Source organism: Phascolarctos cinereus, unplaced genomic scaffold (assembly GCF_003287225.1).
Source record: "Phascolarctos cinereus isolate Bilbo 61053 unplaced genomic scaffold, phaCin_HiC Scaffold_4;HRSCAF=312, whole genome shotgun sequence".
Taxonomy (NCBI): domain Eukaryota; kingdom Metazoa; phylum Chordata; class Mammalia; order Diprotodontia; family Phascolarctidae; genus Phascolarctos; species Phascolarctos cinereus.
The window spans coordinates 120,664,770-120,689,162 of NW_027555847.1; the positions used below are offsets into that span (position 1 = coordinate 120,664,770).

General features: G+C 39.6%; 1 protein-coding gene across 1 annotated transcript in view; it reads right to left on the bottom strand.

Annotated features, from left to right (window-relative positions):
• The window catches only part of SLC1A1 (solute carrier family 1 member 1), a 112,938-nt gene extending 91,989 nt beyond the window's left edge, over window positions 1-20,949 (bottom strand). Inside the window, exon 1 of the mRNA XM_021006340.2 lies at window positions 20,590-20,949. Coding sequence (XP_020861999.1) covers window positions 20,590-20,677 — 88 coding nt within the window. The 5' untranslated portion in view covers window positions 20,678-20,949. The remainder of the gene's footprint in view (window positions 1-20,589) is intronic.
• Window positions 20,950-24,393: the final 3,444 nt, after the last annotated feature.

Genomic DNA, 24,393 nt, shown 5'->3' on the forward strand with positions numbered 1-24,393 from the left:
TAGAGGATATATTAGCCAAAAATATTTGTTACTAGAAAAACAAAAATTATATAAACAAAAAAGAACCCATTTTATAAAAGTGGTGGAGTGTAAGTTTTAGGAGAGGCTGCCTATCATACTGGATAGAGAACTGACCTTGCTATCAAGTTCTTGGTTCAAATCTTGATTCTGATCCATCTTAGCTGTATGACTCTGAGCTCATTGCTTAGCCTATCAATGCCCTCAGCCAGTTCTCTAAGACTATTGTGGAGCAGAGTTCCTGAACTGACAAGGCAAGTGCCCACTGGGAACTCCCTACCCAAATGAAATGACAGATCCAGTTACAAAAGTTGGTGGGATGGGCAAGCCTAGTGGGCAGAATGCTTGGAATCAGAAGACATGGACTCTTTGGTTCATAGATTTAGAGCTGGAAGTGACTGACAGGCCATCAAGGTCATTTTCATTTTACAGATGAAGAAACTGAGGCTGAGAGGAGGTAAATGACCTGTTCAAATCCCACCCTTAACACTTAATAACTGTGTAACCCTTGGGCAAGTCCCTTTATCTATGCTTCAAGTAGCAGTTAAGGATTTATTTAAGTCATAGAGGTGATCTGTGTGAGTGAGAGGAATTAACCCTCATTGATGAAATCACAGATCCTTCATGTAGTCATCTGGCTATTATTTAGATGTTTGTCATAAAGATTAATGAAGAGCTCTCTTGAACTCTATACATAGAACCAGATGGGGGCCTGAATTACTGGTCCAACACAGCTGGGTTGTGAGTTCTCTCACACTGTTAAGAGATTAATCTTTAATTTTAAAAAGTAGGAAGGCCCATTTTAAACAATTTCAGTAGAAATCTACTCTGTAGGGACAGTGTGTTTTAAATGGGCTGCCTGCTACCATTTGTTACCTGCTAATTTCCTTTTAGGGACCTTGAAGTCCTAGCTATTTGTGTGACAGCAGCAGATCTGGGACTGCCATAGACTTTCAGTTCCTCAGGCTACTGGCATTTCCCTGGCATGAGGCCAATGAGCTTTGCCTCCTTAGGACAATTATTTTCAGTCCCAGCTTCTATTGAATGTAATCACATTTCCCAACAAGTAATTAATGTGGAAATGAGACTTGCACACATCGACACACACATATGCAGGGATGTTTTTACAGCTAATCCTGAACCAAGATTGCCTATTCCAGTCTCCATGGTTTATTATCCAATTTGGGGATCCAAAGCCCAGTGTCATCAGGCTCAGCAATTAGGGCTTAACCAGAATTAACACGTCATTTTAGGATCAAAGAATCATGACCTCAAGCTGAAAGGCACCTCAGAGTTCATCTCATCCAGCACTCTCATTTTACAGATGAGGAAACTGAGGTCCAGGGAAAGTAGGTGGACTTGCTTAAGGTCACACAGGCATTGAATATTGGGGGCAGAATTTGAACCTAACTTTTCTGTGATTCAGTGCTCTTTCCAACATAGCATGCTGCTTAAAGCATCCCTCTTAATTCAAGCACTACCACAAACATTCAATAGGAACCCACTATGTGCAATGCAAAAAGAGGTTCCCTCTCAGACATCTTCATTTCTTAGATTCTCCAATTGTTAAGTATTTCGCATTTCACGGTATCAAATAAAAATTACTGTACATTAAATCAGACCTCATTTAACAAGTTGTGAGACATTTTGTGGAAAGCAAGATCACTTTAGCTGTTAGTATAGACATACAAAACCAGCTGGTGCCCGCCAGGGATTCTGATCCTTCTAAGGCAGCACAAAGTATCACATTCATTAAACATCTACTAACTAACATTCTAGTGACACAATTAATATTTGAGTCACTTTTTAACTTGCTTCTGATTTCTATTTTGTGTTTGAGTTTAGTAGACTAAGAGCTGCAACTAGCAATTTTTTGAGCTAATGGCTCAAAGTCAACTTTTAAAAATATTGTGGAATAAAGTAGAGCTCCAAGGGGAAGAGTCTCACTTGAGATATGACCTTTGGGTGGGAGGAGGGGAGGTAATGAGCCATCTGGTACCTTTCTAGTTTAACCAATTATTCTTCCAAACCAGGTACTAAACTCATTTATTTCTAGTTCTGGACTACAAGTGCAGTCAAGCCTGGCCTTAGGACAAAGCAGAAACCAAAGTGAAGAACCTCTTAGTGGTCTGTGGTGCATGGTATTGGACTTGAAGTAAGGAAGATCTGGGTTAGAGACCCAACTCAGTAACTTACTAGCTGTATGACTCTGGGAGGAGCCTCAGTTTTCTCACTTGTAAAATAAGGCTAATAAAGTGCCTACCTTATATGGTCATTGTGAGAATCAGATGAAATAATATATCACAAGCACTCTACAAAACTTGAATCATTATATTTATGTTGGTTATTAATACTACCGCTACTATTATTACTTACTATTACTACTACTACTATTACTACTAGTATGACTACTACTACTTATTAACTACTACTACCACTACTACTATTACTAGTACTACTTTTACTACCACCACCAACAACTATACAGAGAACTTTGTTGATATTAAAGCTTAAATGCAACATAGTCCCTGTTCTCATCGAGCTTACAATCTAATAGGAAAAGATAAAACAAGATAACTTCAACACACAGTATTAGAGTATATGTGTACTGGAGAGTCAAAAAATAGGGCTGTGATAATAAGTCTTACTAATCTCTGGCAATATGAAGCCAATCAAACCAGGTCTACTTGTGAAAATGTCATGTGAATGGGGTTTTAAAGGATGGATAGGAATTCAGGAAGGTAAGAGTGGGAGGGAGGAAATCACAGACTTAGGGAATAATGTGAGCAAAGACAGATGCAGGAAGTACTTGGTATGTTGGTGGGGTAGACAATAAACCATTCTGACTCCAATATAGAGTGTGGAGAAAGGAATAGTGAGATCAGGCTGGAGCCATATTGTAGAAACCTTGAAAACTAAGCAAAAACATTTGAACTTGATTCAGTAGACATTTGGGAGCCACTGAAGATTTCTGAGCATGCAGTTCCCCTGTTGGCCTGTGAACCCCTTGAAGGAAAAGACTTGATCGTCTTTATATCTTCTCTACTATAGACCACAGTTCTTCATATATAGTAACTAACAGAAAAAAGTGTTGAGTGGATATTCTTTTTAACTTAATTAATGCTATTCATCCAACCTGTCAGGTCTTAATCTATCTGGAGAAATAAAAGCACAGCTGATTCAATCTTTTAATATATGGAGCTATGGCCACCTAAAGGATTACTAAGGGCCTTCCTGAAGTATCAAAACCAGTGTGCCACAAAACAATTATACTCAAAATGTTGTGATTCATTCTCTCTCCCTCCTTCTCTCTCCCCCCCGCCTTCTCTGTCTCTCTCTCCTCTCTCTCTTTCCTTCCCTCCCTCGCCCTCCTTCTTCCTTCCTCCCCTCCCCTCCCCACCTCCCCTCCTTCCCCACCTCCCCTCCTTCCCCTCCTCCTCTCCTCTCCTCTCCTTCCCCATCTCCTCTCTCCTCTCCTTTCCTTTCTCCCTTCCATAAACAAGAGTGCTTTGGTTCTTCAAGGATCCATGATTAAATTAAGGGTTCTTTCCCTCAAGGAGTTTATATTGTTTGATTTTTGTCTTTGTGTTTCTGGGGCACCTAGAAAAGTATCTCACACAAAGTATGAGCTTAATAAATGTCTATTGTTTAATTTGTATCTCTAGTCCCTAGCACAGTGTCTGGCACAGTTGGTGCTTAATGAATTCCTGTTGATTGCTTGGTATGTATACTCCCTTCACTAGTACAGATCACAACTCTCAATGCCTTGAGTTGTCACTTAATGAACTTCTGTGGCTGAGCTGTTAGGATAGCTTTCCATGTAATGATGAGTCATTGAGGGATGTAATGGAGGAAGATATGAATGTCCTGCAAAAATCCCAACATGCCAACAAATCCCTGAAATTTCTGGCTGGCATTATAGGAAACTCCAATAATCTACAACCTATTTACATGGTGATAATTTTTTTTTACAATAAAATCATAGTTACAGTATGATATAGAAAAAAAGCTTTGTAGATTGAATAAATCCAAGCATCCACTTGAGTATTTCAACAGCTGTCCAGAAATGCATTTTGTATACAAAGAACCACTTTTGCTCTAAGCACAAAAGGCTCACAATTATGCCATTTGTGTTTCTGCTGTGATAAGTTGATTAAGTATCGGATGTGGTGCAAGAGGTCTGTTTTGTCTTTCATTCTATTAATATGGGAACTAAGTCATTCCTGTTGTTTTCAATGAAAGTTTTTCAAAGCAACAATATTTCTATGCTTTGAAAGCCTCTTTAATCTGAGATGCTTAAAGCTAAAAACATAAATTAATTAGGCTTCTTCAGATCACTTGCAGTGATGAAACAATACACTCATAATTCCATGTTATGTTAACCTGGTAATAGCCCCAGCCAAAACTTATTGATCTGCCCCCCGCCCCCAGTCCCTGAGAGACAATGAGGAGTCAGAAACATTCAGCTCAGGAACACTTCAGTGAGGGTACCAATAAGTCTTGGTGTAGACAGGGGATTGTCAAGGTTCCTGGGGGGGAACTGTGGGCCATCCTTTCAGATACTGGGTTTTCATGAGCTCTGTTGAATGTGTCTTAAGTTGCTCAAGTAACCAAAGCATTTTTATTCCAGTAGATTTCTAAATGGGCAGCTGGGTGGCACAGCAGATAGAGTATCTGGCCTGGAATCAGGAAGACTCATTTTCCTGAATTCAAATCTGCCTCAGACATTTATTAGCTGTGTGATCCTGGGCAAGTAACTTAACCCTGTTTGCCTCAGTTTCCTCATCTGTAAAATGAACTGGAGAAGGAAATGGCAAACCACTCTGGTATCTCTGCCAAGAAAACCCCAAATGGAGTGATGAAGCGTCGGCCATGACTGAAAGACCACACAACAACAACCACAACCAGATTTCTAGGTAGTTGTAAACTATCTAAGTGACTTCCTTCTCACTCACAACAAATAAATGGCAAAAATGGGAGGGATCCATTATAGTGATAAAGTAGTGATCCAGTATTTGACATTTCTAGATCCACTGATTAAATTTTAGAGACACATATACCTTGTTGTCCAGAGAAAAGAGGGTCATACCAGAGTTAAGAAGACCTGGGTTCAAATCCCTATTCTAATATTTCCTGTCTGTGTAAACATGGCCAAGTCATATTAATTCAATATTGAGTCTCTGCTTCTAATCTGAAGAATAAGAATAATAATACTTGTACTTCTCAGGCCTCAGGGTTGTTGTGAAGCAAGTGCTTTTAGTAAGTGCTTGTCAAGTGCCAGACACTGTGGTAAATCCTGAGTATAGAAAGAAACGCAAAACATCCCTGCTCTCAAGGAGCTTCCATTCTAATGGGAGAGACAACAGGTAAATAACCACATATAGAAAACACATAGAATGAATAGAAGCAAGTTAATCGCTGAAGGAATGATGGCACAGTGCCTAGAGTAGAGTAAATGATTAATACACGCTTGCTGATTGGCAGGCCAGTAGAATGAAAACTTCTTCAGGGAAGGGATTATTTCATTTTGGTCTTTATTTTCCTAGTCAAGTCGACAAGCATTTGTTAAGCACCTACTGTGTGCCAGGTACTTTGCTAAGTACTGGAGTTACAAAGAAAGACCTAAAATTAAACAAACAAAAAACAACAAAAGAACAGACAACCCAGTCCCTGCCCTCAAAGAGCTCACAGTGTACTGAGGAAGACAACATGCAAACAAGATACATAAAGACACTGTGGAATATGAGATAATATATGATAAAAGAACAATGTAATGTGAGCATAACAGTACAACATAGGATAATGTAATATGATATGGTATAATGCAATTTAGTTATAATGAGTAAGAACTAGATGTGATTATAAAGTAATGAAGGAAACAGTGAAACTTGGCCTTCAGTGTGAATATCATTACTTTTGACTGTATCTTATATTCATTGAAATTTTCCTATGTGTCTAACACTGCTAGGTTCTGGCAGTTACTGAAGTGCATAAATCAAGTTTCCTTACCCTCTAGGAGTTTAGAATTTAGTTAGATTTTTCTAAGTCCCAAATATTACCTAACTTTGTATATCCCTTAGCCTAGCATGGAGCCCTATTTACAGAAAGTGTTTAAGGTCGCTTGATTTGTAGAAAAAATCTATTAGATGCTAATGAACAACTAACTAAGTGTTGACCGTAGCTCAGATTAAGTGCAGCTCAGCTCTGTGGGGGTCTGTAGTTGTAAGAGAGGGATGTGTGGAGGAAGCTGGGTTTGAAGAATGGACAGAATGTGGGCAGATGAAAAGGAAGGAGGGCAGCCCAAATGTGTGTAAGTAGCTGAGACAAATGTGCAGAGGTGGGGATGGGTGCGGCAAATGCAGAAGAGAGTGAAGAGAATGCTTTGGCTCATCAGTCTGTGAAGACAGTCTATGGGGAAAAACTACCTAGGAGGTAAGTGAACATCTTGTTCATGGGAATCACCAAAGCAATGCTTTCAAAGCTCTTTTTTTTTAAACCGCTACAGTAGACCTATTTCCCTTCTTTCCAATGATACCACTAGGAATCAGCATTTGTTAAGGAGGCAGGAGAGGGAAAGATAGGATTTTGGTATTCTCAGACTAAATCACATGCTGACTTTACCAGATGTGGATACCCAGATAATGAGAATGCCAGCAGAAGTAAATATTTACCAAGTACTTATTGGGTAAACAGCCTCATCTAGTTACACAAGATACCTATGCTTATACGACAAGGGCCCTGACCTCATGTGGTTTATAATCTAACTGATGAGGCAGAACATACACTTAAAAAGAGAATTAAGAATATCAGCAAATACTCAGCACTCAATGTTGGTAGATCTGAGGAAGGAGAGATATCCCTGTAGGCTGGAAAGAATGCATTACTAAAAACTTTAAGGGCTAGAGCACAGACTAAACCTGTGATCTCATTGGTATAAGAAGCTTCCTTCTGGGAGAGGAAACTCTCTTCACCAAAGCAGATCAGAATCTTCTCTTAGAGAAATCTCCATCAAGAAGAGAAATCTCCATCAAGAGCATCAAGAGGTCCTCATCCTCTCAGTGAAGAAGTGACTTGTCTACAGTCACATAGCCAGTATGGGTTAGAGCTGGAATTTGAATCTAAGTCTTCCAGACTTTGAAGCTGGCTCTCTCTGTACTATACCATGCTGCCTCTCAATTAAAAAGTTAACATTTAGGGGGAAAAAGCTGACTCTGAAAGTACTAGTGTTCCATGAGACTTTTATAAAAACTAGCTAGAGCCAACTGGGCATTCCAGTACTATGGGTAACAACTATGTGTTAAGCCCTACAGAAGCCAACTTAGCTACTTCTATTTTAACGTTGTCTTTTTTCTGTTATGTACTTGCCTCATACATCTTGGAACCCTCATTACCCCCCACAAATCTACAATCCCTAGCCCAGGAAGATGTTAATCTGTTAAAACCAGGCTAATCTCATTTAGGTAAATCCTAGAGTTTATGTCCTTCCTCAGTATGTGTTTATGACAGGATGTTTAAAGTCAGATGCTATGGAAAAATCTGGATCCAAGAGATAGCCTGACACCTACCAGATCTGATGTTTTTTTCCCCCTTTCTGTTAGCTCACGTGTATGTAACCCCTTTTTCCAAAGTACCTCTTACAGAGAGTACTGCTATTGTTACTGCAGCTTTAGCAGCCAAAAAGAAGGCAAATGGAATGTTGAGAAAAGCAGCTTAGGAATTGAGAAACAGCTCCCTTTGGATCAGGGGAAGAAAAATGTATTTTATCTGTGATCCAGGAAGATTTATGAGAAATGCATGGAAAAGACAATAGAAAGGAAAAGATGATGTGAAACTTCTTACTTGTCAGAATTGTCATAAGTGATATGTTATGAAGGAAATTTATCAAGAGAATTCTATGTAAGTTCTTGAGGAGCTGACAAGTACAGTGTGTTTTGAAATGGAAAAAAAGGCCTAACCTAGCTTATTTATCGAGAGACTAAATTTAACTATTATCTTGAGAAGAAATGTGAAAAATCTGAAGAGCCTTTAATAAGTATTTGGGGTGAACTGAATTGTGTGAGCCTGTGTTTTCGGGCAAGAAAAGAATCATCTATCAACATATAATATTGAAAGTTGGAGGTGACTCTAGCAGTGACATTTGTCCTAGTCAAAATACTGTAAATATGTCTCTGCTACATTATTGCTTTAATTTGTAATAAATTACATAGATTTAGTGATTTCAATATTTAGTTATAGAAAAGTAAGACATTACTAAAGGAAAAGGAGATTTCTCCAGTTTATTAAATTAACTGGGATGAGGACTTGAGCTAATTATTAAGATGATAGCAAGTTTATTAATAATAAATTATTGTAACATCCTGGATTTCTTTAGAGCTTAGGAAGATAATTGTAAAATTAAGGAATGAGTTATGTGGCAAGATGAGGGATGTCATCTGCAGGCAAATATAGCCAGATCCCAGACCCTATGACCTTGTTATGGAGGTCACATCCTTATTGACTTGCAACATATACATTCATATATGTTATATATATGTACACTTCAACCCTTCAAGGTTTGGGAATCATTTCTAAAGACTTCAAGAGGCTATCCACAGTTTTTCTGATTGTCTTTTTTTTTTTAAAGCATCACCTATGAGATTTTAAAAATCTGCATAATCTTTAAATATATTTATTCATATTTTACTTCCACCAATTAGTATAAAAAACCAACTGTCTTTTTAATAAAAACTTTGAACTTTTAATAAAAAAGACTTGCCTGAAGAAAGGTGGCTTAATTTCACAACAGCAGCCACTGTATGCTAGGTGTGATGTCAGGTAGTGGGGACACAAAGACAAAAAATATACCGATGTCTGACCTCAAGGAGCTTACAGTCTACCAAGACATGATGATGCTGTCAAAAAGTGAGTGCACGGACAGAAGAGAAGAGGGCCCAGGGCAGAGGCTTGGAGGTGACCTACAGTTAGAGAGCATGATAAGGATGAATATTCAGCAAAGGAGACTGAGAAGAAATGATGGAGGAGAGAATCTGGAGAAAGTAGAGTCATGAAAATCTAGAAAGGAAAGAGAGTTTGGGAGAAAAGGGAAGACAAATGTCAAAGTGCTTGGCAATAAATGAATCAAGCTACAAGCATTTGTCAAAGCACTAAATATGGCAACAACAATAATAATGATAACAACAGCTAGCATTTATATGGAACTTTAAGTAGTTTACATATGTTATCTCATTTGACACAAAGAAAAAAATGAAATAGTTCCTCCCCTCAACGAGGAAAAAACATGTACATCAGGAAGCAACACATACATATATAAGTATAAATGAAATATGTACAAAATACAGAGAAGACAATCGGGGAGTGTGGATAAAGATATCAGCAGCCTGGGGATCAGGAAAGGCCTAAAACATACAATGGCATCTGAGCAGAACTCCAAAGGATTCTAAGGGGCAGAGAAAAGAAGGGAGTATATTCCAGGCACAGAGGACAGCCTAGGCAAAGGTTATGGAAAAAGGAGATGAGGTCTTGCTTATGAAAAACAGCAAAAAGGTCAGTTTGACTGGACCTCAGAATGCTTGAAGGAGAGTAGTTTATAATAAGGCTGGGAAGGTAGGTGGGATAAATGCTTTTTGATTGATTGATTGATATAGGAGAAATTCCAGTTTCCTTAACGTTAAACGCTAGAGCAGAAGGGAAGACCCACACATGCTCTAACAAATAGAGTTAAACTATTTCTCTTAACCAGTTTATAGAGCCTCTTGTTTTAACCTAAGAGCAAGAAATATTCATGCCATCACTGACTTCAATGTGTAAACACCCAGAAAAAGCTATCTATCGTACCTGATAAAGAGATTCTACCATCTTAGAATGAGAATCTGATAGTCTGAACTTTACCAGGTACTGCTTCTGAGAAATATTTAGTCCTTGTTGCCATTTTGATCTTAACATTTCTCTTGTTCCTGCTCTAAAGAATGAATTCTTCCAGCTAGTAAAAAGTATCTGCATATACCCTCTTGTAGCTCAGTTGTGTCCTTAAAAGAACAAAGACTGATCATAAGAGATTTGCACAAGGCAAGGAGATAAAATCATAGATCTTCATTTCCAAGGTAGGTTTGTTGAAATAAATAATGGTACAGATAAGCACCTCAATGGCTATAAACGGTAGATGACATTTTGTCCGATGAATAAAACCAAATCATTACTGCTTTTAGAAAACACAGGCCAGGAGTCAGGTGTATCTGAGTTTAAATATGACTTCAGACACTCACTACTAGCTGTGTGACCCTGGGCAAGTCACTTAACTTTTGTTTGCCTCAGTTTCCTCATTTGTAAAATGGAGATTGTAACAGCACATATCTCCCAAGCGGTTATAAGGATTAATTGAGATAATATATGTAAAAAAATGCTCACACAGTGGCTGGAACATAGTAGGCACTACATGAATACTTATTCCCTTCCCTTTTAAGAAGAAGAGGTTGCCAGAAGAAGTATACACTAGCTGTGCTCTTGCTTCATAAAATTGTTCAACAGAATGTTCTACTTGGAGTCAGGAGAGACATGGGCTCAAATCTGGCTACTTATACTAGCTGTGTGACCCTTAGGGAATCACTTCAACTCTCTGATTTTGTGTTTCTTCTTTTGTAAAACAGCAATAATAATATCTGCAATATCACTTCATAGTGTTGGTGCACCTAGGTGGCACAAGGGATAGGGCACTCACCCTAGAGTCAGGAAGACCTGAGTTCAAATCCAGCTTCATACACTTATTTGCTGTTCGACCCTGGACAAGTCACTTTAGCCTCTGCCTGTCTCAGTTTCCTCATCTGTAAAATGGTAATAATAATAGCACCTTCTTCCCGGGGTTGTTGTGAGTATAAAATGAAATGATATTTGTAAATTGCTTTGCAAACCTTAAATTTAGAGCCACATAAATACTAGCTGTTATTATTTTTGTGGTTTGGGGATTCGCCAAATGAGATAACAGATAAAATACTTTGTAAGCTTTAAAGTGCTATAGAAATATTAGCTCTCATTGAACCAACACTATTTATAATTATGGTAATAACAGAAACTCACATTTACATAACTATTTGAAGGAGATTATATAAATATGTCCTTAAAATAATAATAGCTCACATTTCTATAATAATATATAAATATATATAATATACGAATATATATTTATATATAATATAATATAATATAATATAATATAATATAATATAATATAATATAATATAATATAATATAATATAATATAATATAATATAATATAATATAATATAATATAATATAATATAATATAAAAATGTATATAATATATAATACATATATAAATAATATAAATAAAAAATAAATACATAAGTAATATATAATAATAATAATAGCTCACATTTAAGATTTACAAAACATTTTCTTTAAAACAATTTTGTGAGGTGTAAGTAGTATTTGCCCATTTTTGCAGATGAAGAGACTGAAGCTAGGAGAGGTTATTATGGTCCATTAAAGCAGTGTTTCTTAAACTGTGGGTCACAACCCCATATGGAGTCTCAAAAAATGTGGCTACAGTAAAAGGTTTCTGAATGCACAATGACCAAAATTAATTAAAAATCAACTGCATAATGAATCCAAGGTGTTTCTGGCAATGCTTACCATGTTGCATCATACAACTTCACTGCAGCCTTGGTTCTGAACAGAGAGCATGTGCACTTTGCACCAAGCATGCCCTCAGGCCACATAACACCAGTGAAACACTAAAAAAGGGTTGGGAGTGGAATAAGTTTAAGAAGTTCTGCATTAAAGGACCACAGACAGGATACTGTAAAATTGCTTCTCCATTAGCAAAATAAACAGGCTAATCTAGATTACACATATACCATTAGATTGTTGTTGTTCACCCTTCGTTTTGAAGAGAATCAATGACATCACAGGGTAATATTGACTCCTGGGTGATTTGGACTTAAGTGAGGCAGAGGTGCATAGAGTCATCAACCTCATTCTTTCTTCCTGAGTCATCAAAGTCCAATAGCATGGCAAAAGTCAGAATGACTGGCGATGGCCCAGGAAATAGTAGATGACCTTGGTATCTCCAATATCTGACCACGCTCTAAGGGCTCCACAGTGCCTGCTTCAGCCACTTCCATGGCAGTTGGAACAAATTGTTCTCACCTGCCCATTCCTCTGAGGGAAATCATATGCTTGGGGAAGACACTCCCCTGACTCACCCAGGGGTCTGAGGCCTGTTGATTACCCTTAACCTGGTATAGCCCATCTGCTGAGATGGTTTTACCAGGATGTGGCTGCTGCAGATGCTACAGCTTCTTGGATCCAGATGAGAGTTGGGGGAAAGGCAGACAACAAAGGTGGATGAGCAGCCCTGAAAAGGGCTTGGCCAGCCCTCCCGCTGGAGGCACTAGTCCCTCTGAACACTGCATATACCATGAGATAGACAATTTTAAGTTAGATACTGTCTGCTAGTAGAAAGGATGTTCACTGGAAAATGTTCATTGAGGCTAAAGAATCTTCTTCTCTCTATGAATTAAAAGGCCGCACATTATAGTGGAAAGAGGACTGTACTAAGATGAAATTCTGTCTCTGACTTTTGCTAGCTTAGGGACACTGAGGCAAATCACTTTGCTGCTCAAAACTTTCATGTCCTCATCTGTATAATGGGTACAATGATATTTGGTCACTCTGCCTCATATGATTCTTGTGGGAAAAAGTACTCTGTAAAACTCAACATGCATTGTGAAGGTGAGTTCTTGTCATTATATAGTATTGGAATAAGAACATTAGCTCTGTGTGTGTGTGTGTGTCTGTGTGTAGGTATGCAGCAAAAGGGAAGTGACCTCAAAAAATTGATAATAACAATAGTTAACATTTATATAGTGCCTTCTATGTGCCAAGCACTGTGTTAACTGCTTGACAAATATTATCTCATTTGAGCCTTATAACAACCCTGCAAGATAGGTGCTATTATTATCACCCCCGTTTTACAATGAGGAAAGTGAGACTAAACAGAGGTTAAGTGACTTGCTTAGGGTCACACAGTTAGTAAATGTCTGAAGCCAGATTTGAACTAAATTCTTCCTGACTCCAGGCCCAAAGCTCTATCCACTGTTCCACTGTATAGGAGAGGAGAAGCTAGGGAAAGTTATTGTCTTTAAGGTCCTTTCTAGCTCTTGATCTGAGGATGAAGTAACGGCTTTTCTCTAGAGAAGCTAAAAACATCAATGTACTTTATGAGCCTTCAGAAAAAGAGAAAAGAAACCCAATCAAGTTCATAAAACTCATCTCTACTAAAACAAACAAACAAAAAACAACCCACTGTATTACACACACCCTGGATGCCCCTATGGTACCAGATTTATTCATAAAAGCAGAGTAAGAAGTCCACTAAATGACAATTTAAAATTCTTTCCAAACTAATTCATCAGATAGCTGAAATACCAGTTTGAATAGCTGAGTTAACAAATTAATATCCAACCATCCTTCAAAAGCATTTGGAAGCTTAAAACAAACAAAAAATAATTACAGGGAATAGCAAGAAATAAAGTCAAGACAAATGCCCTTACCCATTGGACCATGCACAACATTTTATTTTACACTTACAATCATAAGCATATGGATCTTAGCCTCCTAAGGTGCTACAATCTCTATAAGGACAATGGCCAGATCTCAGAGTTCTTTTCTCCTCCCAATGTCTACCATGGTTCTCTGTACATAGTAGATGCTTAATAAACATTGGTTGATTTAATGAAGGAATAATAATAGTGATAAATGATATTGTATTGCAGTTTTAAAAGTACTTCATATTCATCTTTCCTTTTACTTGTTTCAACAACCCTGTGAGGTAGGTAATGCAAGTTATGATTTTACCCATTTTATGGATAAAATCACTGAGGCTTGGGGAGATTAAATGCCTTATCCATGGTCACAAAGCTGGGAGTAGCAGCTGTGATGTGTGATGGAAAGAGCCCTGTATTTGGAGTCACTGAATCTGGCTTCAGATCCCGGCCCTGATATTTATTTACCTGGGTAACTCTGGACAAGTGATAACCTCTCCTGGTGATCTAGTTGAGACTGTATCTAAGCAAGAACCCTCTTCAACATTTTTAGACATCTTGAAGCAAAGGCCAACCAGGCTCTTTCAAGACTACCTGGGCAGGGCAGGATGAGGGTATAGCGATCTGGCTCCCAGATGGCAGCCACTACAGCAAAGGACCAGTAAGGCAAGTCTATAATTTGGGGATTCAAGAGCATCCTGAAGAAAAAAAGCTACCTGTTTATCACTCCTCTGTGCCCAAACTAATGACTACAGTGCATCCAGGGGTGATGACAGAGCCCAGCTAGAGGCTCCAGGCTGAAGGTCTCCCCATGAAATGCATCTAGCTAGGGCAGGACACCCTCCCAACATGCTTGTTGAGACCTCCTCTCCCTTGTCTTGGAGAGCCCACCTTGGCTTCAGGTAGCCTATAGGCTTTCTCACATTTAACATACATCCTTCAAGGAACATGACTACAGTGCTATACCAAGGAGAATAGGTGGGCAACAACATTATGTAAGGTTTTTTTTATGGAAAAAAGAGAAAGAGGAAGGGGGAGGGAAAGTGTCTTTGGTAGCCATGTGCTAACTGAATGCAGAGAGATCTGTTTCTTTCCATCTTCCTTTCTGGATATACCTGGAAGAGATGCCAATTTCCTCATATATAAAAGGCTGGACTAAATCAGGGGTCCTTAGCTCCCTAGATTGGGGTCCACAAACTTTAAAAAAAATCCTGATAACTCTATGTTTTATTATATACATATTGTACTCATTATCAATCAGTAAACATTGATTAAGAAGCTACTATGTGCTAGATACTGTGCTAAGCAGTGGAGATATAGAAAGAGGCAAAAGATAATACCTGCCCTCAAGGAGCTTACAGTTTAACCAGAAGACAACTAGCAAATATATACAAAGCAAGCCACATACACGATAAATAGCAAACAATTCAGGCACTGGAATTAAGAGGGATTGGGGAAGCCTTCCTGTAGAAGGTAGAATTTTACTTGGGACTTACATAAGTTGGTTCCTGCCTAATTATATGTATTTTTGTGCATTTAATAGCATTATTCTGAGAAGGGATCTGTAGGCTTCACTAGAGTCCATGTTATGAAAATAGTTAAGAACCACATGGACTGGATGATCTCTAAGTTCCCTTCCAGGTCCAAATTGTGTATATGAGGATTCCCAACATTTCTAAGAAGAGAATTGACATTTCACCCTTAAGATTCTCTCCTGTTTGGAATAAGAACAAAATAATGTAGTATTTTGAAAAACTTAATAGATCTGGAGTCAGTAGACCTGTGTTCACAACCTGACTCTCTTCTTTAATGCCTGTATGATCATGCACAAGTAATTTTACCTCTAGACCTCGGTTTTCTGCAAAGTCTGAACTTTAAAATGAGGAGATTAGATTAAATGACTTCCACTGTATTACCAGCTAGGAATCCCACAGCCATGGGATTTTAGCCTATAGACAAATGCTATCTAGTCTACATTTTACACATTTTAGATATAGAGAAACGGAGACTAAAATTAGTGAAGTAATCTGTCCAAGGTCACATGGCTAGTGGGTAGCTGAGGTGCTATGAGAAGCCAGTCTCCCCGCTTCTAAGTCAGTCCTCTTTCCACCATGCTCTGATCTGGCTTTTTATGTGGTTTGCAAGGAGGTTAAAGCTTTCTTTTCGTGGGTCTGTTAATGAATAATGAGGGCACGAGAGGGATCAGCCTTCCCTAAAAAGGCTAAAATTGACTCAAATCTCTTAGTAGGAAAGAGAACCATTTGTCAAGTTTCTCCCCTTCTCTTTTCTTCTCATCCAGTCTGTTGCAAAAACACTTTTTTGAACTAAAGATCATATCCACTACCCCCCCCCCCATTTTGAACATAAGGATAGCATGGAAGAATGGAAAGAGTCCTGGATTTGGAGTCAGAGGAACTAGGTTCACATCCTGTCTTTTACTACCTGCATGGACTTGGGTAAATAAGTCACTCGACCTTTTGGGGTCTTAGCTCCTCATCTGGAAAATGAGAAGAATGGAAAATGGACTAGATAACTTTTACAGCTCCTTCCAGCTTTAAAAGCATCTGTATCTTTTCTAAACTCTGTATGTCTTCCATCAGAACAGTGCTTTGGTTAATAAATTTAGGTGCTTCTGTTGGTGGAGTTGTGAACTGGTCCAATCATTTCTGGACAAGAATTTGGAACTATACCCAAAGGGCTAGAAAGCTGTGTATGTCCTTTGATCTAACAATATCACTACTAGGTTTATATCCCAAAGAGATTTTAAAGAAGGTAAAAGGATCTATCTGTACAAAAAGTCTTTATAGCAGCTTTTTTTGTGATGGCAAAGAACTGGAAACTGAGGGGATATTCATCAATTGGGGAATGGCTGAACAAGTTGTGGTATATGATTGTGATGGAATGCTATTGTGCTATATGGAATGACAGGCAGGATGGTTTCAGAAAAACCTAGGAAGACCAATATGAAGTGGTGCAGAGTGAAGTGAGCAGAACCGGAAGGTCATTGTACACATTTAACAGCAATATCATCACTATGATTAACTGTGAAAGAGTTAGCAACTCTGATCAAGACAATGATTCAAGACAATTCCAAAGGACCCATGATGAAAAATGCTACCCTCCTTCAGAGAGAGAACTGATGAACTCTGAGGGTAGATTGAAGCATACTTTTTAACTTTCTTAATTTTTCTTGCTTTTTTTTTGCAACATGATTAATATGAAAATATATTTTGCATGACTACCTGTATAATTGATATCATATTACTTGCCTTCTCAATAGGTGGGGGAGGAAGAGAATTTGGAATTCAAAATTTAAAAATAAATGAATGTTATAAATAAATTTAAAAATAAATTTAGGTGTTTAATAAATATTAGTATAATTGAATCTATCAGTTTCTTGGTAGGGGTGATGCAGGAATTTTGTACTGACAGGACAACATAAATAGTTAAAATGCATGTAAAACTGTAAGGATTTGGGATGGAGGGGCATGGAGAATTGCCATTAGAACCTCTGTGTTTTCAGATAGGACAATACCCAATGTGGCTTAAACCCTGAGGTAGTCTGAAGTCTTCTATCAAGTTCCACATCTACTTGGCAGTATGGGGTAGTAGAAAGAACATTGGACTTGGAGCTTAGACAGGAGAACTGGGGTTGAATATTGGCTTTGATAGTTAATTGGCTGAAGGATCTGCAACAAACAACTTGAAGTTTTCTGTAAAGGCCCAGCTTTCTGTAAAATAGAGCTAATAATACTATTGTGACACCCTAGCGTATAGCTAGTATGCTGAACCTGGAGCCAGAAAAGATCTGGGTTCAAATTCCACCTCAAATACTTATGAGCTGTGTGACCTTGAAGTCATTTATCTAGTCCCTAAGCCTTGTTTCCTCATCTGTAAAATGGGGCTAACCACGTCACCTACCTCAAAGGATTATTGTGGAAATCACGTGAGATAAGTTCTATATATCACTCTGAAGTGCTATGTAGACAGCTCTTACCGTTGTTTGCAACTACTACATGGATTTACTGTGAGGAAAGCCGTCAGAAAACTTTCAAGCTCAGTGTGAATACAAGTTAGTAATTGTAGTCATATTGGAAAGAACACAAAATTTGGAGTTAGAAAGACCTGAACTCCTGCCTCGGCTCTGCCATTTACTAGTCTCATAGCCCTGGGTGGTGTGGGACACAGTCAATGGCTTTGGAGTCAATAGACTCCAAATATTCAAATATTACTTCTGCTACTTACTCCCTATGTAGGCAAGTCCCTTACCCTCTGAGGACCTCAGTTTCCTCACCTGTAAGATGAGGTGGTTGGGCTAGATGGCACCTGAGGTCCCTTGCAGCTTCAATCCTGTCATCCTATATGACTTGAATTCTTTGAACTCTAGTTTCTCCCCTTGATGGGCATGCAATTCTGGTACAGATGTGGTAAAGGACTCCAGAAGGACCCCTGAACATAGAGGAATCAAAAGACTTGAGCTGTCATCCCATTTCTCCAATACCGTTTTCAGCCTGTACGACCTCTCTGAACCTCAGTTTCCTTATCTGTGAAAAGAGAATGACACTTTCACTATCAATCTTGTAGGACTGTTCTGAGGAAAGCATTTGACTCCCTACATCAACATGAGCTATTATACTGCTGCCTGCTGTCCAGGGTTGTTCTAAGGATCCACTGAGAAAATGTATGCAAAGGCCTTTAGAATTGTGAAGTTGCTGTTATTATCAGTGATAAGGGGATGCAGTTCTGCCTCAGACCTTCCCATGGGAACCAGCAGAGATGTTAAAATAGTCAGTTGTGGAAGTCACTGTATGAGACAAATCAAGTGAGAGACCTACATTTGTCCCTGCTACCTTTCAAAGCCTAGCCTCCGTTACCAGCTCCAAAAGTGGACAGGGATCAGATGGGCTGTCCAAATCCTGGCCCTTCTGGAGGGCCTGTGGGCTGCAGCTGTATTACTACAAAGAATATTGGGATTCAGTGGGGTGGCCCCACCCTATAGAAGTTTGTCAGAGGGGAGAAAACACAGAAGAGAAATTTTGTTAAGAGGAGAAAAAGTAACCTCAAGTTCATCTTCTATAGTGGCCAGAGTGAGGGGGTTGAAATCAAGAAGACTTGGATTCCCATACTTTGAACAATTAGATTATGGGCAACTAGGTGGCACAGTGGATAGAGTGCCCAGACTGAAGTTAGGAAGACTCATCTTCCTGAGTTCAAATCCAGCCTCAGACACTTAGTAGCTTACTAGTGACCCTGGGCAAGTCACTTTTGCCTCAGTTTCCTCATCTGTAAAATGAACTGGAGAAGGAAATGGCAAACCGCTCAAGTATCTTTGCCAAGAAAGCTTTAAATGAGGTCATGAAGAGTCGGACACGACTGTACAACACAACAGTCACTTTATCTTCCTCTAACCCCTGAGCTTCCTCACTGTAAAATGGCGATAATAATACCAATAATTTGTACCTTTCAGGGTTTCTACAAGGCTCAAATGAGATAATATACATAAAACACTTTGCAAGCCTTAAAACATTTTGTAAACATCAATTATTATTGACTTTAAGTTCTATAAGTTATAAACCTTTATATATAGCAACAAACAATAGATATGTGATATTATTAAGATTCTAAAACTACAAGTTATCAATAGGTTGTGATCTGTATAGGTAAAGGTAATACACAGAAGAAATCACAGGTCCTTAATGTATTAACATATTGTTAAATCAAATTATTATTGATTTGGGGAGGAGGATTGGTGTCTGTTTACATTAGCAGAAATTAAGCAGCTAAAGGAGATTAATTTACATTTCTGATCAATTACTGGAACCTCACCTAGCCAAGTAAGTTGCCCGAAGTATGTTATTTAAATGCAACTTCGTGGAAAAAGACACACACACACACACACACACACACACACACAATATGGAGTGAAAGGAAGCTTGGATTAGGAGGGGTGGAGTGTCCTCTGAGCAAATGACAATGAAGAATAATGCTCAGATGGTGATGAGGAGGAGGGATCTGGTTTTTCCTGCTACCTCTTTTCTCTATAAGACCCCCCACAGTCTCCCTCCCTCTCTTTCTCTCTCACAAATAGAAATCCGACTGGCAGATTTTCAGACATGGTGAAAATGAATGCACTCGCTGCCATCGCTATGGCAGCCACCCCCTCCCTTTAGTGTCAGCAACACACATACACACACACACACACACACACACACACATAAACCAGTTACACACACACATACACCCACACCCCCATATACCCTTAAACCAGTTCCCCATCAGAAGCTTGTGACATTCAGCACCTAAATAAGCCTCTTAGTAGAACAGACCATTCATTTGCTTTCAAGCCCCTTCCAGATGGTGATTGAGAAATTTTTCTTTGAAAAGATGCTGATATATTATTTTTAAAAGCATAATTATTTTTACTGTCAGACGGAAGAACTAGACTGCATTTCCTTTCCCCTTTCCCTTCCTTTCCTCTCTGCACTGCCCCCTCCTTTCCCCCCAACCCATTGCCAGTTCTTGGTAAGAACAGTAAACCGGCAGCGAACATCAAATAGGGAGCCACAGAAAAAGCATTCTTCCCTTCTGCATGAAAAGATAAATGTGGCCAGGAGGTGGCTCGGGGAAGCATCTCTCTGTCTGAAAAATGAGGGGGTCATCCTTGATGATCTCTGGGGGTTCCTTCCATCTCTAAGTCCTGGGATCTTGTGCATAGGTTAGAGATTCCTCCCTCCCCCCAACCCGGGGACACATTCTTCAAGGCTGTCCGTGGGCAGGCACAGCTGTGCCACCCACACGTACAGTCATACACACGCTACACATGTTTCACACAACCTCGAGTCCTGGGGTGCACACTGTTATGTTCGTGTTCGTGTGTGTGCAATCATATCGGCAAGAAAGTAGCCCCTCAGGTGCAGCTCCCTAGAGCGTCCCTCATCTGCCCTGTCTCCACTCCCATCCCCATCCTCAACCCCATCACTACCCCAGTCTCCATCTCCATCCAAATCCTCACCTAGAACCACAGCTAGCACTGTGGATAGCAGAAGCCAATTGTTCTTAAGGAATCGCTTGCAGTCCCATCTCCTCGCTGGCTTCCCCATGGTGGGTGCTGAAGCTGCCGGCGCCAGCAGCCTCTGATCTTTTGCTGAGGGGCTCTTGATGTTGGCGGTGGGGGTCCCAAGGGGTCGGAAGCCTCCGGCCACCCGGGACAGAACAGGCTGCGAAGAGCCGGGGTGGCAGAGGGCGAGCGCACTGGGTATGCTGGAGCCACAAGGCCGGCTGTTGCTCTGGAGGCTGCTACCGCTCCTATGCTTGCCTCTCTGAGGCCGGAAGCTCGCAGCCGTGCGCACTGCTCCTGCCACCCGAGTGCCAGCTTCAGGGGTGGGGGGGCGGGTTGGGGGGGGGAGCTGTTCGGGGTTGGGCGGGCTCGGCTCCTCCTGCTGCTGCTGCTGCGCTAGGCAGCGCCGGGGCCAACCAGGGCCTTGAGAGGGAGGAGCGGCGCGCTAGCCGCGAGCCGAGCCGGAGTCAGCGCGGTGGGAGGCGGAGTGAGTCCGCTGAGGGCTTGCGGCTTGCGGGGAGACCTCCGCACAGACCGCACTACCGTCCCCAGCCAAGGGGCGGCGGCAGAAACTCAGACCGCTTCTCCTTAGGATTTTCCCTGCCTCCTGTCTTTAGTCACCTCTGTTCCTTTTGCTTTCGCAAAGAGGTTAGAACGCTTGTATTTGAAATCAAGAAACGATTCGAATCCAGGTTTTGCTACTTATTACCTAAGAGGCAAACCACTTCGTCTTCCTGGTCCTGTTTCTTTAGCTGCCAAATGAGGGCAGGGACTTAGACTAAATTTTCTCTAAGCTCCCTTCCAGCTCCTATGATTTGGGGCTCTGTGCCAGCCGACTCAATTCATTCACCTCCAAATCTTTCTTTTTCCAGTCTCACACATACAGTCTCCTAAAATGTTTTTCCTTGGATTCCAACCTAGTACCCCGCTAGTGCTTAGTACTATTCAGTCTTCTATAATATTCACCTACTGAACTCAATTGCACTTAACTACCTAATTGCGTGCCCAACATACAAAATTACACTCCTTTTCCTAATGAGGAATACTGGGGATAGTAGATACGTATTTTACATATTTTTCTGCTTCTCTAGTCTTAGGTTACCCAAAGCATACCTCACTGTTGTTATAACTCTGCTCATTCATCATGATCACTTATAGGGAGCTTTAAGATTTATACAGAGCTTTTCTTAGGACAATCCTTTAAAGTAGTACAAATATCAGTCCCCTTTACTGTTCAGAAGAGGAGCTAAGGCCCACAGAGATAAAGCGATTTGTCCAAGGTTGAACAGAAAGTGTCAAACCCAATCCAAGCCACAGAGACCACCTCAAGGTCAGATCATCCTAGAGATTAATTGGGTATGTGCATTGTAAACTCTGATTAATGTTTGGTGCAATCACTGCAAGGTGTCTAGCTTTCCTTGGAAAGACTGTCCTTAGTTGAGCTCCTGAAACTATGCCTTGAGACTAACTTCATTTAAATGGTCATAAAGGGATTTAGTTAGTTTAAATTAGTGATAGTGATCCTCATCGTTTTTCATTCTCAAAGTCCTGGCTTCTGAATAGATTTCCAGGCTTTACTCCCTTTTAATAACTATGTAAATTTCTTGTTTCCAGTTTCATGGCAACCAATTTTCCCCTTCATCATTATTTTTCTACTTCAGCTGACCCTGACAACCCTTTCTCCTGATTACCCTTTCTAAAAGTGGGCAATCCTTGAAGTTTTCATCAACTTTTGAATTTGCCTATCCCTAAGTCACTGTTTCAGTGAAGGCTCCATTGCTTGGGGGAAAACACCACCACCACCACCAAAATTTTTCCATATGGCTTGCTTTTACCTGAGGATTTTTTTTTCATACAACCCAAAATTCTGGCTTGAGGCTTTGTACCTCTCAAAATGTAAGTACATTTCATGGACAGCCTTATCAAGAACTTGCGTCTTAGTGTGAAAAAGAATCTTATTCTTTGAGAAGACCAAGATTTTTTTTTCTTTTTCTTTTTCCTGGGGAAAAGGTGGAGAAGGCAAGAGGGGTTGGATATCTCAAAGGGGTCTAGGAGCTTTTAAAATGTATTTTGCTAATTGTATTTTAATATAATTATATTGTATCTTGTATTGTATTGTATTATATTGTATATTGTATTATGTATCTTGTGCATTTACAAATTGTTACTCCAAGAAGGGATCATGAGGTTTCAACCTGCTGACAAAGGGGGCCAAGATATAAAAAAAGGTTAAGAACCTCTTGGAGTGCCACTAATGGAGAGAAAGGTGAAGTAAATACAGTGTAACTTCCCATATTCAAGGTAGTGGCAGGGCTCAAAACAAAAATCTTTGTGAAGTCTGACCTAGAGAGCACAGCCAAGTCCTCTTGGATTGTTCAGAGATCCTGAAATCTATCTGTAGGCTTGCCCTTGGTGCTGACTTGTGATTTTAGGTACTTTACCTCTTATCTCTAGTAACTGAGGGAGAAGGGGCTAATGGAAAAGGATAGTGAAAATGTAAAGAATCATGACTGTTTTCCCTTGTAAGTAGCTATCCTCTCTCCTCGGGTACTCCAAAATCTTTTTGACCATACTTCTGTTGCTTTCCTTAATACTTTATGTATCCCTGAGCAAAAGTTTTCCAAACTCTAATTTTTCACAGCACAGAATACCCCTTGATGTTATATTTTGAGCCTCATCCGTCTGTCACTCCATAGAGAAAAAACGCTTTGATTTTGCAACATAAAGGTTAAACTCAGAGGCAATTGGGAAGCTCAGTAGCTGCCTGGAGCTGCATATAAGCTTAGATATAAGTGAATGGAAAACAATGAGAAATTAGCTTCTACCCATCCAGAGCAATGGTTTACTGTTTATGCTCATCAGCAAGAAAATATGTGCAGTTGATTAGCTTTGGCCTCATGCTATAGTTACAGGGAAAGGGTAGTCATGGGTCTGGTCCTAAGCTGCAGCAGGCAGGCACTGACTCCCTCAATACACTTTAGCTGCAAAGCATTTTGCTATCCTTAGCAGTAAGACTTCTATGGATATGTAGAAGTTTGTTTGTTCTAAAGGCAACCTCTATTTCCACCTTTCAGGTGAAATTTGATCCATATTTTAATTTGAGGGGCATAGTGACAAAATTAATAGAATCCTCAAGATACTGTGAGGTAATAAAATCTTGAGTATGAAGAAGAAAGGAAGGAAGGAAGAAGGAAGGAAGAAAGGAAGAAAAAGGAAAAAAGGAAAGGAAAGAAAAAAGGAAGGAAAGGAAGGAAGAAAGTGAAGGAAGAAAGGGAAAGGAAGGAAGAAAAGAAGAAAGGGAGGGAGGGAAGGAAAGAAAGGAAAAAAAGGAAGAGAAGGGAAGGAAAGGAAAGAAAAAAGCAAATCCTTACTTGATGAAATTAACTTTTTGTTTTAATAAATTTATGCAATAAGGCTTATGTTGATAAGAGAAATCAATAGCTTAGAAAGAAATACATTTGAAAAACAACCTTGAGATACCATTTTAAACCTATCAGATTAACTAAAATGATTGAAAAAGAAATTGACAAATGTTGGAGGGGATATGGAAAAATTGGGACACATCCAACCATTTTGGAGAACAATCTGGAATGATGCCCAAAGAGTTATTAAACTGCCTGTACCCTTTGATACCACTACTAGGTCTATTTCCAAATATGATTAGGGAAAGAGGAAAAGAACCTATACATTCTAAAATGTTTATAGCAGTTCTCTTTGTGGTGGAGAGAATTGGAAATTGCAGGGATTCCCATTAATTGG